The sequence below is a fragment of the Leptinotarsa decemlineata genome, unplaced genomic scaffold (genome assembly GCF_025532065.1).
Source record: "Leptinotarsa decemlineata unplaced genomic scaffold, Ldec_3_MD MMD2_P_RNA_scaffold_2, whole genome shotgun sequence".
Classification (NCBI taxonomy): Eukaryota; Metazoa; Arthropoda; class Insecta; order Coleoptera; family Chrysomelidae; genus Leptinotarsa; species Leptinotarsa decemlineata.
In genome coordinates this window covers 3131502-3146910 of record NW_027412529.1, presented here as the reverse complement: position 1 = coordinate 3146910, position 15409 = coordinate 3131502, and the positions used below count along the sequence as shown (strand labels likewise).

Here is a 15409-nt window from a genome sequence, read left to right as displayed (position 1 = left end):
AAAAATTTGAAGTCAGCAAAGACCAGCCTTCAAATATAATATTTAGTTGAAATCTTTATTCAACCACATCATGCAAACCGCAGACATAGTAAAATTGTGGAGCATTTTTTCTATCATGACAAATAATCTACCATGACTAGAGTCGATTGTATTATTGTCGATGATCAAAATTCCACATCAATTATTTCAAAGAATAAAAAAATACATGCGTCTTCCGTAAATATCATCTGGCAACACGGGTTTGGTCATAAACAGTTAACAAACTAATCGCCGGCTTTATTGCATCAGAAAACAGAATAACAGAATACAGATAAGTTATAAGTTGGCGATCTTCGGTGAATGAGTTTCAGTAGAAAACTGTTAAGTGTGAATTGTCTTCATGAGAAAATCCTAAAAAAAACTTCGCAATTATCAATTTACTTGACAGGTAAAACTCTTTCATTCATTTTGTCATCAGTGAAACAGAAAAATTATAAGTATTAGTTGTGAACTCATAGGTGAAATATTGTTATTCGATAAGCATCGAGGTCGTCAGTAAATTTGGAGTCACATATACTAAAAAAATCTGTGCTTGTCCGTACGACAGAGGCGCACCCAATATTGTTTTTAAGTCACTTGGTTTTCTACAATATGTAAACAATATTGGTTGATTTTGAGTATTGTGGAAAATGTTTTTTCTAAAGAAATTAGTTATGGCTCATTGAATACTTTTTGTTTGATTATTTGCAATTTCGCTAATTCAATCATCAGTTATTATTATACAAATATATAAAGTGATGAACATGAGATTATAAACATAAACATGAGATTATAAAACAACAACAAAAATTAATTGGCGCTCCGGGGCGACTTCATTGATTTTAGTGGCGCATTTGCTTTTTCAGCTGCAGGAAAACCCGGAAAAACCTGCAGCACCACATCATCTGGAGATCTTGATCTGCCAAAGTCATCTCTTAAAACAAAATGTAGGGTATCTCCAGAGGCTCCAACAAATTCAATACATCGCCAGAACACTTCGTGACACGACTATCATCAAACCTAAACCACTCCGTTTCGTCTTTGACAAAGGCGTAATAATGTCCAGATTCAACGTCACAACCACAGTGAACAATGACTGCATGAAGATTATAATAGTGGTCTGCTAGATTGAAGTGTTCATTGATTTGGAACCTTCGTAAGAGTTTGGTGCTTCCGTCAGAGGTTGAGTCATGTTTGAAGATCATCAGTGTTATTATTGGATTGACTGGTGTCTCAGTCAGTGAGATGATTTAACAATAAGCTTTGCTCATTACTGGAAAAGCATGATTATTATCTTCGAGATGAAGTTGTGTAGTATCCAGAACTGAGTTAATTTTGGCAACTCAAAACAAGCTACGATTTTCTAAAATATATAAAAAAATTGCAAAAATTGGTGTATTTTATATGCGACGAAAAGTAGCATCAAATGTTCATTTTCTGTTAATCTGGATATGAAGCAAAAAATCGTTCAAGAATTCTTCAGTAAGTAATACACCTCACATTCGACTTTTGATAATTATGAGTGTAATGTAATTTCGAATTATACACAATTAAACCATCACGTCTCAAATACATCTCTGAGGTGATTTCGAATTATTTAAATATTAACTTGCCCTCGTAATTCAATTTTGAAATGTTGCATTTGAGCTACTGACAAATCTACGACGTCGGAAGATAGTTACATTTTTTCAACAATCTGGCAAACACGCATTTGATAATTCGTAGTTCTTCTGATCCATGCTGCGTATTATTCAATATTTGTTCAGTTTCTATTTTGTCCCCTCCAAATTAGTGTCCCTCAGATATAATATACTTATGCCAACTTTTTTTTAATCCTCGAAGCAATCCTGATATGCCATCTTTGGCATATCCTTGAGCTCTCCCAAGGATTCGTTTCATATCTCCTCAATCGTCGCAAAACGCCATCCTTTCATGGGTTTCTCAATCTTGGGAATAGAAAAAAGTCGCAGGGGGTCAAATCTGGTGAACAAAATGGCTGAGGCAACCGCCACACACACAGACACTCTTGTTTGAAAGTGGTTGACAATATTTAATGGTGAATTTCATTAGTTGGGACTTCCACTTTCGAGACGAGCACCAACATATAAAATTAAAGAAATCGCTAATCGAATGTACGTAGCCTTCGTAATTTGAAAATTCACCTTATTTTTTGAACAAACCTCGTAGTTTGTCTAATTTTTTATCGTCATCAAGTATCTTTATGCAATTCCAATTCCGTTTTGGAATGCACTAAATGTATACTCTTGGAAAAATATGAAGTCTAGAATTTTCTTCGTGAAAAGGTACAATATTTGAATTGAAGGTAACAGGCTCAACTGAAGGGATGCATGCAGAAGGTCCTGAATATTATAACAAGATGGACCGAAGAGGTGGGCTTAACATAAGCCCATCTAAATCGACCATAGGACCAAGAGGACTAAAACGGAGGATCTCGGACCTCTGCAACTTCGAGGTGAAGAAATACAAGTGTCGGGGGAGGTTAAAAATCTGGGAGTAATTCTAGATTCCAAACTGACCTGAAACCAACACTTGGACAGGATACAGAGGAAAGCGGAGGTAGCACTGATGCTCGCCAGACGCACCTATGGAAAAACATGGGAGCTGAAACCAGACATGGTATATTGGCTATACACGATGGTGGTTAAACCCATGATAACATACGCATCTCTGGTCTGGTGGCCAAAGATGAAGCAGGCGACCGCTATCAACAAATTAGGCAAGGTGCAAAGACTTGCATGTTTGGGAATGATGGAAGCAATGAGAACTACCACAATAGCTGCATTGGAGACACTCCTGAATCTACCTCCTTTACACTTTGTGATAACGGGGGAGGCCAGGATGGGCCAATTCAGACTGGAAAACTCACCGAACTACAAAAGATCGGACTGAACAGAAATTTCGGAATTAGTGGAGAAGCACATATGTGAATATGACACCGAAGTACACCTTTAACACAAACTTCACGGCCAAAATCATAAGCCGTGAAGAGTGGAAGACCATTAGTCATCCCGAAAACATGCTTGGAAAAAACACCTGGTACACAGATGGATTGACGACCAAACATGGAACGGGAGCTGAAATAGGTATACCCAGTTATCCGCTAGGACTATACATATCCGTCTTTCAGGCGGAAGTGTATTATGCTATCTTGCAGTATGCAAGGTTTATTAAATTGAGACCTCAAAGAAATGAGCGGATCAATATTTTAACAGACAGCAAGAGCGCACTAGGGGATCAGGAACAGGAACAAATTAACTTTGTACTGAGTGACGCGGATCATCAACTTCATATATAGGTCCTGAACCAGCTCTGGGGGTAGCAAAATCATTGGTACGAAACCAGATTAGGACATGGACCAATAAGAAGCACATATAGTACTGGACAAAAGTACCTGGCAACAAACACAGTAGAACCTAGAACCTCCATTAGGGAACCGTCCGAGAAAAAGACCGAAGAACTACTTCAATAAGTAGGGGTCGGCTCAGAATAATTACAGGGTTTCTAACCGGTCATTGTCCGCTTAGAGGACACCTGAATAAAATGGGGCTGTACAACGGAGACCTCAGCTGCAGATTATGCAACGAAGGGATAGAAACAGCTCTACACATCTTATGCGAATGTGAGGCACTGAATCACAGGAGGCAGGCAATATATGGACGTACGAAATTACGTCCAGAAGAATATGACGAACATCCAACACGGAACTAGTACAGGAAACGAGACTGATGGAATGGGTGTCATGGGAAGATGGGAGAATGAAAGCAATAAGCCCAAGAGGCTGCGGTATTTTCTGGAGACTTGGACTAAATGGACAAGTCAGACAACTCCCAAGGTACCAAAAAAAAGGCTCAACTAATAATGCTGCTACAAGATATTCAATATGCCTGTACAAATCTTCAAACTGTCCATCAAACTATACCTATAATCCAGTCATTTAAGCTTAAATTAGGTAAGAATCTCGGAATTCGAGATACCCAGCTGTAAGTCTGTAAATACTTTTATATTGACACCCTAAAAGTTGTCTCAAAACCTACATATGGTAGGGTGTAAGCAACTATTAAATTTCAAGGTCAAAGGCACAAAAATCGGTTTTTTGCGCTTTTTTTGGAAATATCTCATTTCCTAGGGTTTTTGCTATTTGTATTTATTATCAATATTGTAGAATACAAAATTCTCTACAAATTTTGTTTAAAAAAATTTTTTATACGGTGAACCGTTTTCGAGATAGAGGGCGGAGAGCGCGCGGTCACAGCATCACTTCAGGTCAACCGGTGCCTCCGGTCGAAAACGCGCCATATATAGTTGATGAACTATCGATGAATCAATAATTTTTAAAAAATTCTGAACAAATTGGATTATTTTCTCACCTATATCAACTCATTGAAATTATACTTACGGAAACTATTTTCCATGTTAGATCGGATATGATCAAACGGAATCTATTAGTAAATCGTTACGTCACACAAGTCTGTGCCAAAAAAATGAAAAGATATTGATCGAACATGATAATTCAAATCCGGTTCGAAGGACCAATTAACGATGTGAAATTTTGATGGTATTTAAATCATTTGAGCGGACCTTATGGTTGAATCAGATAACTAGTACTGTGGTACCACTGACAGAAACGTATGTTTATTTTAGATACTAAATTTCAAATTTGTTTGCTTCCGATGAATCTGAAGATTCTGGATGAGTTCATTTTTGGTTCTGCTTCAAATCTAGCCAACCATTGTTTCAAACTTTATACAGGGCGTTGAAACGAAAACTTGACCCCCATCTAAGTCAGAAATGGACGTGTAATCGAACATTTCAAAGAACACATCAATTTTCATTTCTAGGCATTCTCGAACAATTCTCTGTCGTAGGTCTTCTGTTTAATGTATTGATGGCCCATGATGTGGTCTGGGTGATTCGTATTATAATTCTTGCAGCAGCTTTAGCACATTCATTATTATTCAGTAGAATAAACCATGTTGGAACACAGTGAACAAGGATGACTGAATACTTATTCATGAAGAAGTGACAGTGGCCAACTATCTACTTACTTCAGTGGTGGCTGTGGTAGTGGATGGATGTGCTGATAACGTCCGCCCACAAAGAAGGTATAGTCGAAGTAACCGATATAGTAACCTTAAGGGTGGTTCCGAATTATTTGAAATTATGTGGAAAAAAATTGAGGACCGCAAAGTTGACTATCATAAGAACATGGAAGCTAATATTTTTGAGGAATGTTTTGAAAACACATTGATCCCAAATTTGAGTGCGAATACTGTAATAGCTCTTGACAAGGCTTCCTATCTTATTCGCAACAGCTCATCAAAGTACATAATAAAAATTCGAGGAAAGATGAAATACAAAATTTTTTAATGGATAACAATTTGTATTTTGAAGATAACTATACCAAAAACCAACTACTTGAAGTTTTACAGACAAAAACATTTGAAAAGTGTATGCCCTTGAGAGTATTGCTGAAAAGTATGGACACACCATATTGAGACTTCCCCCCTATTTTTGTGTTTTCAATCTCATCGAGTTGATTTGGGGAAAATTGAAACAAAGCATCAGGCGTAAAAATAATTTTCCAAAATTTGATAAGAAGGTAATAGAGCTAGTTAAAGAAGAAGTATCTAATATTACCGAAGAAGACTGGCAGACAAGGATTAAAAAAGTAATTTTAGTTGAAAAAGACTATATGGAGATTGGACACTTCCACATCAATGGTGGAAATAAATTCATTATTGATTTAAATGACGACAGTGATAGTGAAACGGAGAATATGGAAAAGAAAATATCTGAAGCTTTCCAAGAAAGTTAGTGAAGTTTTTTTGAAGCGATCGATTGTATATATATATATATATATATATATATATATATATATATATATATATATATATATATATATATATATATATATATATATATATATATAGTAGTATATTTCGATAAAGTTTATTATCATTATCAAGGACGAGCTACAAAAAATGTGATGCAATAATATAAATTTTGTTACAAAAAGGCTCAAACTTACTGTTGGTGAGGATGGCCGTGTCGAAAAGAATGTTACGTTTAAACAGTTGTAACATGTTGATAAAATAAAACAAGTTATCAGATTAAAACAAAGATTTGACTCCTCACTGATACAAGGAAGATTATTTAAATTTACATAATAAAATCGTTATGGTTTGAAATTATAATTATTATAGTGCACCCCTGGAGGGGTGGATTTCCGGGAAATCTTTGCAGGTACCGCCCCTCACCCCACACCAACAGGATTTCGCAGGGCTTCCTCCCGCTCACCGAACCTGGAGTTGCCTCCTTACATCTACTTAGTGTGGCTAACCAAGAGACAGGACCATCGGCAGCGTTCGACCGAACGTTTGTACAAGTTAACTAAGCTTTTCTTTCGCCAGAGAGTGCTCGCGTCGCACACCTGCCCCCGCCAACCATGCCAAATCAGTTGGGAATATGGTCCCGGAAGTGGCCGGTCGGGGTCCTAAGCTCGGATACTAGTAGCTCCGTCCAACCGGGGTCTGACACCTCAAGCGTCTGCCTAGGTGCCCTCCAAGACTAGACTCGGATACTAGAGCCCGGAAGGACCGCGAGCCCAGACACCTCGAACGCTCGGATCTGTACAGAAGCAGGCGAGGATCACGAAACAGCATAAGCCGTCCAGTGCCTCGGTATGGGGCTGCAATGCACCCATGAATGGATTACCGCATCCCCGTATCCCTTTACCCGCTAGTGGAGCCGCTGCCCCTAAGAGGCCAACGCCAGTTGGAGATGAGGCTCGCTAGCCTCCAGCCGCGAGCGGGCACTCACCTCCCTTCTAGAACTCATGTTAGGAAAGTTCCCTTTCCAACGTTTGATGAGTAACCGTCGAGGACTCTTTTAAGCATCCTCTACCACACATCATATGTCGAAGATGTCGCGCCCATTACCCGTATAGGTGCGGGATAGGGCGGTTCATCAACAACTTTTGAGTGTACGCCGTGTGGTCTGCACCGCATACCCTTACGTTACCCCGAGGGGCACTCATGTTAGGAAAGTTACCTTTCTAGCGTTGGATGAGTAACCGCCGAGGGCTCTTGCGAGACACCTCTCCCACACATCTAGCTTGAAACCGGCCAATGCCTGTTACCCGCAGATGCGGGATTGGGTGGTTGACAGATAACTTTACTGGGTGAGTGCCGTGTGGTCTGCACCGGGGGACTGTCAAACACCCATAAGAGAGAGACAGTGATCCCCCGCCACTCACCATATAGTTATTGTGATTCTTATATAATCAGAAATGATTATTGAATAACAAAATTAGTTAGCTCCTTAACTATTTTATTAAAGGGGAACTGATGGAAGGTAGGGGGTACTATATCTTTTATTTGAACTATACGCGGATCCCATGTGCTATCGTGGGACTCCGTTTTTTGTGTTGTGCTATTCCATTATGTTAATTAAGGAAATGTGAGTGTCATAAGAAAAATGATGAATAAAGGGCCCCCTTTATTCAGGCCGGGGTGGTTCGGATAACCACATAAAGGGGGCTGTATATGTGAAAAAAAAACCAAAAGGTCTCCCAAGCAGGAAGCGGCTCTATAAAAACCAAATTGTTTTTATTAATCAAGAATTGTTTTTATAATGAAAAAAAGAAATTGGAAAAGAATGGGTTGCAGCATTGCTTCGTGCAAGACCGCTGCGCCCCCGACCAAGCTCCTGTTAACTAACAGGAGGAACATTGGTCAAATGCTCCTGACGATAGGAAGCCACGACCATCCAAAATAGAGAGAGAGAGAGAGAGAACTATCTACTTTTTATTCTGCGACAACTAGATTCAAGAAAAACTTCCAGTGCAGAAAAAACAAACAGTGTCGTTCATTTCAAAACGTTTACTACTAATTAAATAAATTCTACAAATCTAGAAGACCTGCGACAGAGAATTGTTCGGGAATGCCGATTTCCGACTCCGGACATCTTCAATAAAGTGGACTGTATTATTGTATGGAACTAGATGGAGGTCATTTTGAACATTTTATCAACTGATTGTGTTACCATCAATATTACTTTTGTTGATTTCCTCAATTAAATGAGCGACAGCAAATTTTTTGTTTTTTATTAAATAAAACGTTCAGCATTTATTATCTCAATAACGAATGAACCATATTGGAAGCAAATAACAGAAGTAATATAATGGCAAAAAATCTTTCGAATGATGTATCACTCAACCCCCCATGCCATTGAAAAAAATAGGGGGGTAGTTGCTGACCGCAGAGGGCTGAAGCTTTGGGTATGATTTCCATAACACAATTAGTTCCCCTAGAAATACAAATTGACGTGTTCTTTGAAATTTTCGATTACACGTCCGTTTTTGACTTAGAGGGGCGATCAAGTTCACATTGGAACGCCCTGTATATTTCGATCCTAATCACCATTTTCGTCCTGGCAAATAATTAGCCAAACAATACAAAGCCATCTAGGTTAACAGTTTGCCATCTAGTTTATCAATAAGTTTTACCAAAGATTGATGTTAATTGATGACATTTGATTTTTTTTTCAGCTAGGCTATCAAAGGCCTCGATAAATTTTGTGACTGCCAGTTCATCACATTTTTGGTTCCATCATGGACAAAATCAAAACGATAGCATGCGTTGACACCAGTACTTCCACCAGAGGTGATGTAAAATATTATAGCAAAGTAAATTCTCTCATTAGAGATGCTTTCAAAATCATTACATGGAACTCCCGTGCAGAAGAAGTCAACAACAATGTTTTGGATGAATATCAAGCATGTGGTTATACTCTACCCCAAGCATTTTTGGAAATACTGAAGACATATGATTTCAAATATCAGCTTCTAGTAACAACAGACGGGCAAGTATGTGACCACGACATTGGTATATGCGAATCCATACTGCAGAGCAGTAATATACTGGACAACATTGAACACTTCAAGATATACTATATTGGAGAAGAAGTGCAAATGAATATGAAGTTGGATAATTTATTCACTTCTCCAAAGTTCAACAAGGAAATTTTCATCAATGAGAAAGTTAGTTGTACAGTCGACATCAACATAGATTTCGATAACGTTTGTGTTGAAGATATAATAGAAAAGAATGATTTCAAAGCTAGTATCATATCTCGTTTATCCAGATTTCCCGAAAAAAGATTAGAGCTTCGTTCTGAAGTGTGTAAACTGGCCAAAAGACTTTTGAACCAGCTGGTCGACAAAAATGTGTCCATAAAAGAATTTTTCGACAATAAAGACGTGGACGGGTGTATAACGTTTATTAAAAACAGTTCACCAAGCGATAAAAAAGTTCTACAACAAAAGATATCAGACATATTGAACTTGTTCAAGAATAATACCGATATATACACGTTGTCACACTTGTCTAATACTCGCACTTTGCACAAGGTGGACGTGTCAGTTCCTCTTGAAGGGGAGGATTTCGAAAATGATGAGGATATTGAAGAGGGTGACAATGCGATGTTTTGCGACATCATGTTCACCAAATGTACCCATTTGTGTCTCTTGATTAGAAATCCCAAAGAGAATATAATTCCAGATTTAATCAGCAAGCAAATATCCATCCATCCATTTTTGACTCTAAGTCATGAGGATATTATCAAGAAAATAGTTGATTTGGTGGAATACCAACAGATTGATCTGAGTAGTTACTCCCAGCTGGAAAATAAATTCATATCCCCATTCACGAGGCATCCTCTCAAAGGCGTCTACATATTCAACAGTGGAACTACTGACGATCTAAACTTCGAGCTCATCAAGAAAAACAATAACAGAGCTATCTCTGTTATTTTCGGCTCTGGTAACAAACTCCCCGGAAACAAAGATATTTGGAATGTCCTCTTCCTTTACATTCTTATGAAGCATCATCCCAAATGGAAGAACGAATCGGAAATCTTCAAGAGAGAGATAAGATATATATCGGAAAAAACAAAATCTTTCTTGAGTCTGAGCCCTCTGCTAGACCCTAATATAATAGATCAACTAAACGTTTGTCTCTGGTACGTTGTGAATGTATCCCATAAAATATTCCCAAACTCGTCCAAGAATATATTGAGAGAAATGGGGGCAAGTTCGCAGAGCTTCCTTGATTTTTATTCCGAAGTATTCGATACCGTTAATGAAGAAATATATACTGCAAATAAATCCTGGCTCGTCTGGAATTATATGGTGCAACAGAAGTCGGACAGAAAGAAGTTGAAGGGCGAAGTCCTGGCTCAATACCAGAATCATAAAGAAATCAATGGCTCGCTGGTGTTTTTTTCCGGTCCTTGTGAGAAGAGGTATGAGTCATTTTTGAATACTTTACCCGTTGAAAAAGTATTGGGGCTGTACAGTATTCTCTCTGTTCGTTCAGGGAAATTCGACGAAGTCTATGTTCCAGATACGCCTCCAAATGTCACAATTGTGAATATTCTTGATACACTCGAGAATTTTGAGACATCACAACACGTAGTCATATGTTTGAACACTTGCCAGCTTACTATAATTTGTCCAGTGACTGGAAAATATTGGAAGGAATGTGCAGGGAACTACAATGTAAAAAACGCTTCATATTTCAGAACTTTCAGGGACTATTCCATAAAAAAGAAAAAGTACCCCAGAGACGAGTACGATTTGATCACTTATCACAGTGACAAACATTATAATAGATGCTCAGAATTCTTGATTTATCCGTCTTATATACTAGAAGAATTTGGATTAGTTATGAGAAAATTCGAGAATGTCATGAAAATGTATCCCGTTGAAGAGTATCTGAAAATATCGAATGCGAACAACTCCGAAGTGGATCGTCTAGTCACTGAAAATTTATGTGACTTTGAGTCCTGTAATCATCTACGAAATGTACCGTGTAATATCCCACTTGGACATGGTCGAAACAAGGATTCATTTTCAAAGTGACATGAAAACAGTTGAAGGTTATACTAGTATTTCAAATGGCAGTTTTAGATCCATTTCCTGAATGAAAAAACTCAAATGACCTTTTATATTGGACTTCATGATAACAAACGAAACGAACGTTTGTTTGAAGGTGGTTGACAATGTTTCGTGGTGTATTTCATCAGTTCGGACTTCCATTGTCTAATATAATATAATTTGATTTGAAATCCCTGAATAAAATTGAAAAGATTAACCGAAAAAAACAATTTTATTAAACAAAAAACTGAAATTACAAAGAAATAACATACAAGCAACAACAAAAAAAGTTGAAATATTAATAAAAGCTGAAAATTTAAAAATATTAATAAAAAATGAAAAATAAAAGATTCCAAACCAAGTTACGTCACGACGTTTCGATTGTTAGTATCCACAATCGTCTTCGGGTGATAACTGGACTTATTCCTCCGAGATCTAACTATTTATAGGTCATTCGAGTGCTTTCACCTATCCCCTCTTTCCGCTTCATTGGTTTTAGCGGGAGATGACCGTTTGGCGGGAGTTGGTCGTTTTTCGCTTGATTAGAGGTTTCTATATGTCACGTATCTCTACGCCTGCTTGACTAAATACGTTGTTGGACAACATATACGCGGCTTCTTTGAATTTTCTCCTAAACCAGTGTTCCTTTTTGTGGATGATTTTAGCTTGACCCCACTTGATATTCATTTATTCATTTATCCTGAATATATACAGACAGAGTCCAATTACATATACACAGTACCTAAACTACACTAAACCTAACACATATATAGATAAAAAGATACAATTGACAATAAAATTATTATAAATATAAAATCCCTATAATGAAATATACAAAATCATTGCAAATAGGTGTTAAAAAATATAGGAAATAGAAACGGGCTAGTGTGTAAATTCATAATATATATGTCATATCTGTAAAAATAAAAGAAACATGTAACATTAATTCATTCTTATTGAATAGAGAATAACAGAGATCTGAGATTGGTTGGGGTAATGTTGATGAGTCCAAACATGCTCTGCTATTCCGGATTTGCTGGTTTCTCAAGACACGCCCGAGGAAGCCATTGTATGGTGAAACACGTGTTGCGTTTTTGTAATCAAGTAAGAAATTACAAAGAAATAACATACGAGCAACAACCAAAAAACAAAAATTTAAATATTAAAAAAAGCTGAAAATTTAAAAATATTATTAATAAAAAATGAAAAATAAAATTAAAAATTAATGGCTTCCTCGGGCGTGTCTCAAGACACGCCATTGTATGGCGAAACACGTGTTGCGTTTTTGTAAAACTATCTAGTGAAAATCACACAATAAAGTGTTTTTAGAATACGTTAATAAAATTGTTATTTTCGGTTAATATTTTTAATTTTTTTTCAGGGTTTTCAAATAAATTTATATTATATTAGACAGTGGAAGTCCGAACTGATGAAATGAACGAAACGAAAATATGAGATATCATGAAAAATCATGAAGCCAAATACTAATTTTTGGTAGCTAGCTATTTAGTCCAGTCATATTAGGGGTTTCACCTCCAAATTGAATAAAGTCAGCTATGCAGTTGTATAAACCTTCATTTTGACACCATGAAACATGCTTATTGTAGGGTGATCGATACTACCGATATCTCAGGTCAAACGTAAAAAATATCGACTTTTTCAAGTTATTGCAAATACAAATATTTCGTATCCTATGGGGTTTATGCTATTAGTATTCATTATAGAGGGCAAACATCGGGCAGTGTATCATCCGAGGTGAACCGGTAATCACGATTAAAAACATGTCTTATAAAGTCTATAAATTATTGATAAATATATAATTTTAATTTGCATTTTTTATCAACTATTACGTTACATTCAATTTTTTTTTAACAATTTAATATCTATTCATTTAATAACGCTTACCTACTCGTGGAACCAAAAGGTTTGTTCTGGTTCTAACATCGGAAACTGTTTGGAAACTGCGCAATACATGATCCGTACAAGCAAAAAATCTCAAACAGTCCGAAATATTCTCGGGAACTTTGTTGAACCAAAACACATTTTGAGGAGACCACTGTGCCACCTATCGTATATATGAAGAGATGAAGACGAGAAAGTACTGTTGATCATGTCCATTTTGTTATGTAGAATATCATTGTCTATCCTCAATCATCAAATATTTAAATAGAATAAATAAAAAACATCCCAGAAAATAGCCCAAACAAATGTTCACATGAATGCCCATGAGCAACGGGAATAGTTCTCAACAGTTCAGCCTCGAAAGCAAGAACGATTTGAGATGGATCAAGACAGTTTAGGATCATTTCGCAGTCGAAACCAGAACATGATTCATCAATCCGAACTGGAAGAACTGGAGACATACCAATGTCATTGAAGACGAGAACGAAAAGAAATTTGAAATTGCACAGCGAGTGGAAGACGATAAAGAAGAAGAAGAAAATTAAATTAAACCTTGTAGTTCTTATTATTCTTCTTCTTTAATTCTTTTTTAATTTCAACGTTCATGAATGTACGGAATGGTCTTTTTTTAATGAAAACATCAATCGAAAATTCATTTCTTTTCTTCTCTCTCTGACCTCTATTTCAAAAATGGTCCAAGATTAAAAAAAAATTAAACAAACGTTTTAGATAATTCAACCCTCTACAGTATTCATAATAAATACTTATAGCATAAACCCCATAGGAAACGAGATACTTGTATTTGCAATAATTGGGAAAAATTATCTGATTTAAGATATGAAAAAGGTGTAGAGAATTCAATCCTCTACAAATAGCATTAAACCCATCGGAAACGAGATATTTGAAAGACTATGCGAAAACATTGATTTTTTTCAACCTCTGACATCGGTAGTCGTAGTAACCTCAAGATAAGTAGGTTTTGAGACAAGTTGTAGGGTGTCAAAATGAAGATTTATATAAGTTTATGGCTGACTATTTCCAATTACGAGATCATCTCAGAGAAATGAATTAATTAATATAGTCATAAGTTGTTTTCAGGATAGATTTCAGGAATTCACATTGTAGAGGACTCTTTTCCTACTGTTGAAGTTTCGTTTTTGTAAACTTTTTTTGCTTATTGTTCATCATTGTTTTGTTTTTGCGCTGAATGATTCATCCATTTTAATTAACGAAATACTCATTATCATTCCTGACTTTTTTATACAATTATCTTTAAGCGTCTCAGAAAAATATTCAAAATCGGAGAGCCTGAAAATCATGAGATGGACCTGCGAGTACCCCAGGAATCGATTTTGGTTCCTTTTATTTTTAGGTTTTCATAAACGATTTATCTCACCATACTAGTTCAAATTCAGTAGTATTTATATGTGAAATCTGGGACATAAGCTTAGGTAATTTAATTCATTACAAGCTCAGGTAAAACTCAGGTACTTAAAATTTAGGTACTTAAAATTGTAAAATTAGGTATATTAAGCATTGAATATGTAGAATATAGTTAGTAAAGACAAGCCCGAAGAAGTCATTGTACGGCGAAACACGTGTCATACGTTTCAACGTGTGATTCCTAACACGGGTTGGATGATAGCAAGTGAAAATCGATCGTTCAGACTGGGACTTGAACCACCGATCAACACGGCAGTCAATTCAAGTGAGTGAACAAAGCATTTACGTCGAACCGCCTGGCTATTATCCAAAATATGAAATTTAAACACTGTATATATTTTTTCAAACGTATAATGTTATTCGAGCAACACGATGACATGTATCAGACAGGTTTACAGTGCCATAACTACCTCAACAAAATTCCTGAACACAGAGTATCATTTTACAAAGAGCTGGTCAAATAGAGGATGAAATTTTTCAATAATTTCAATAATCTGAGAGAACTGCGAAATTGTAACTCGTTCAAACCAAAACTCACTGAATATTCGCAGGAGAACTACCATTACACTACAATTAATTTGAACATAGAGAGAAAATAACTTTTTTTTTATTTTATTTTTGTTGCTATGACCGATTTCAGTCATAAACATAACAAATTAAAATTTTAGTTTGAATAGAAAAAAGTTAGTTTCTCTATCCTATATTTAAAGCATTTCCACAAAATAAAAAGGTCATCAATCGAACAAGATCAATTAATTTCTTATGAGAAATCTGGCTGCTTGTGTGTATGTATATAAATCAATGAATATTAGAATAATTTATGAAGATATATTTTTATATACAATAAAAATTATATGTCTACTGTGTCAATATTTTTCTTACGGTTTTTAATTATGATGTATCCTGTAGTATGTATATGATCTGAGACTATTGAATAAAGAAGAAATGAAACTTTCTATGTTTTTTACCACTTTTGTTTGTAACTAACGTTACTGCAGTTTAGTCCTATACGGACATTTTCAAACTTCTACAATAAACTAACAATGATTCATTACATTAGCCATTATATACCACCCCTGTAGGTAGGGG

The 15409-nt window shown here is 36.2% G+C and overlaps 1 protein-coding gene across 4 annotated transcripts; it reads left to right on the top strand.

Moving 5' to 3' along the window:
* Positions 1-248: 248 nt before the first annotated feature.
* On the top strand, positions 249-15269 carry LOC111511297 (uncharacterized). Of its 4 annotated transcripts, none has more exons than XM_074181535.1 (3): positions 249-427; positions 4681-5141; positions 8588-15269. In XM_074181535.1, exon 3 carries the CDS (start codon positions 8651-8653, stop codon positions 10958-10960), a length of 2310 nt encoding a protein of 769 aa, XP_074037636.1. In that variant the 5' UTR covers positions 249-427; positions 4681-5141; positions 8588-8650; the 3' UTR covers positions 10961-15269. The 4 variants fall into 4 exon arrangements, with proteins under 4 accessions (XP_074037636.1, XP_023023079.2, XP_074037637.1 ...); XM_023167311.2 differs by lacking the exon at positions 4681-5141 and adding an exon at positions 885-1500; XM_074181536.1 differs by lacking the exon at positions 4681-5141 and having other exon boundaries at positions 8592-15269.
* The last annotated feature ends 140 nt before the right edge of the window (positions 15270-15409 follow it).

Bases quoted from the DNA above. Each gene is read 5' to 3' on its own strand.
- LOC111511297 (XM_074181536.1), top strand. From the start codon at position 8,651: ATGGACAAAATCAAAACGATAGCATGCGTTGACACCAGTACTTCCACC.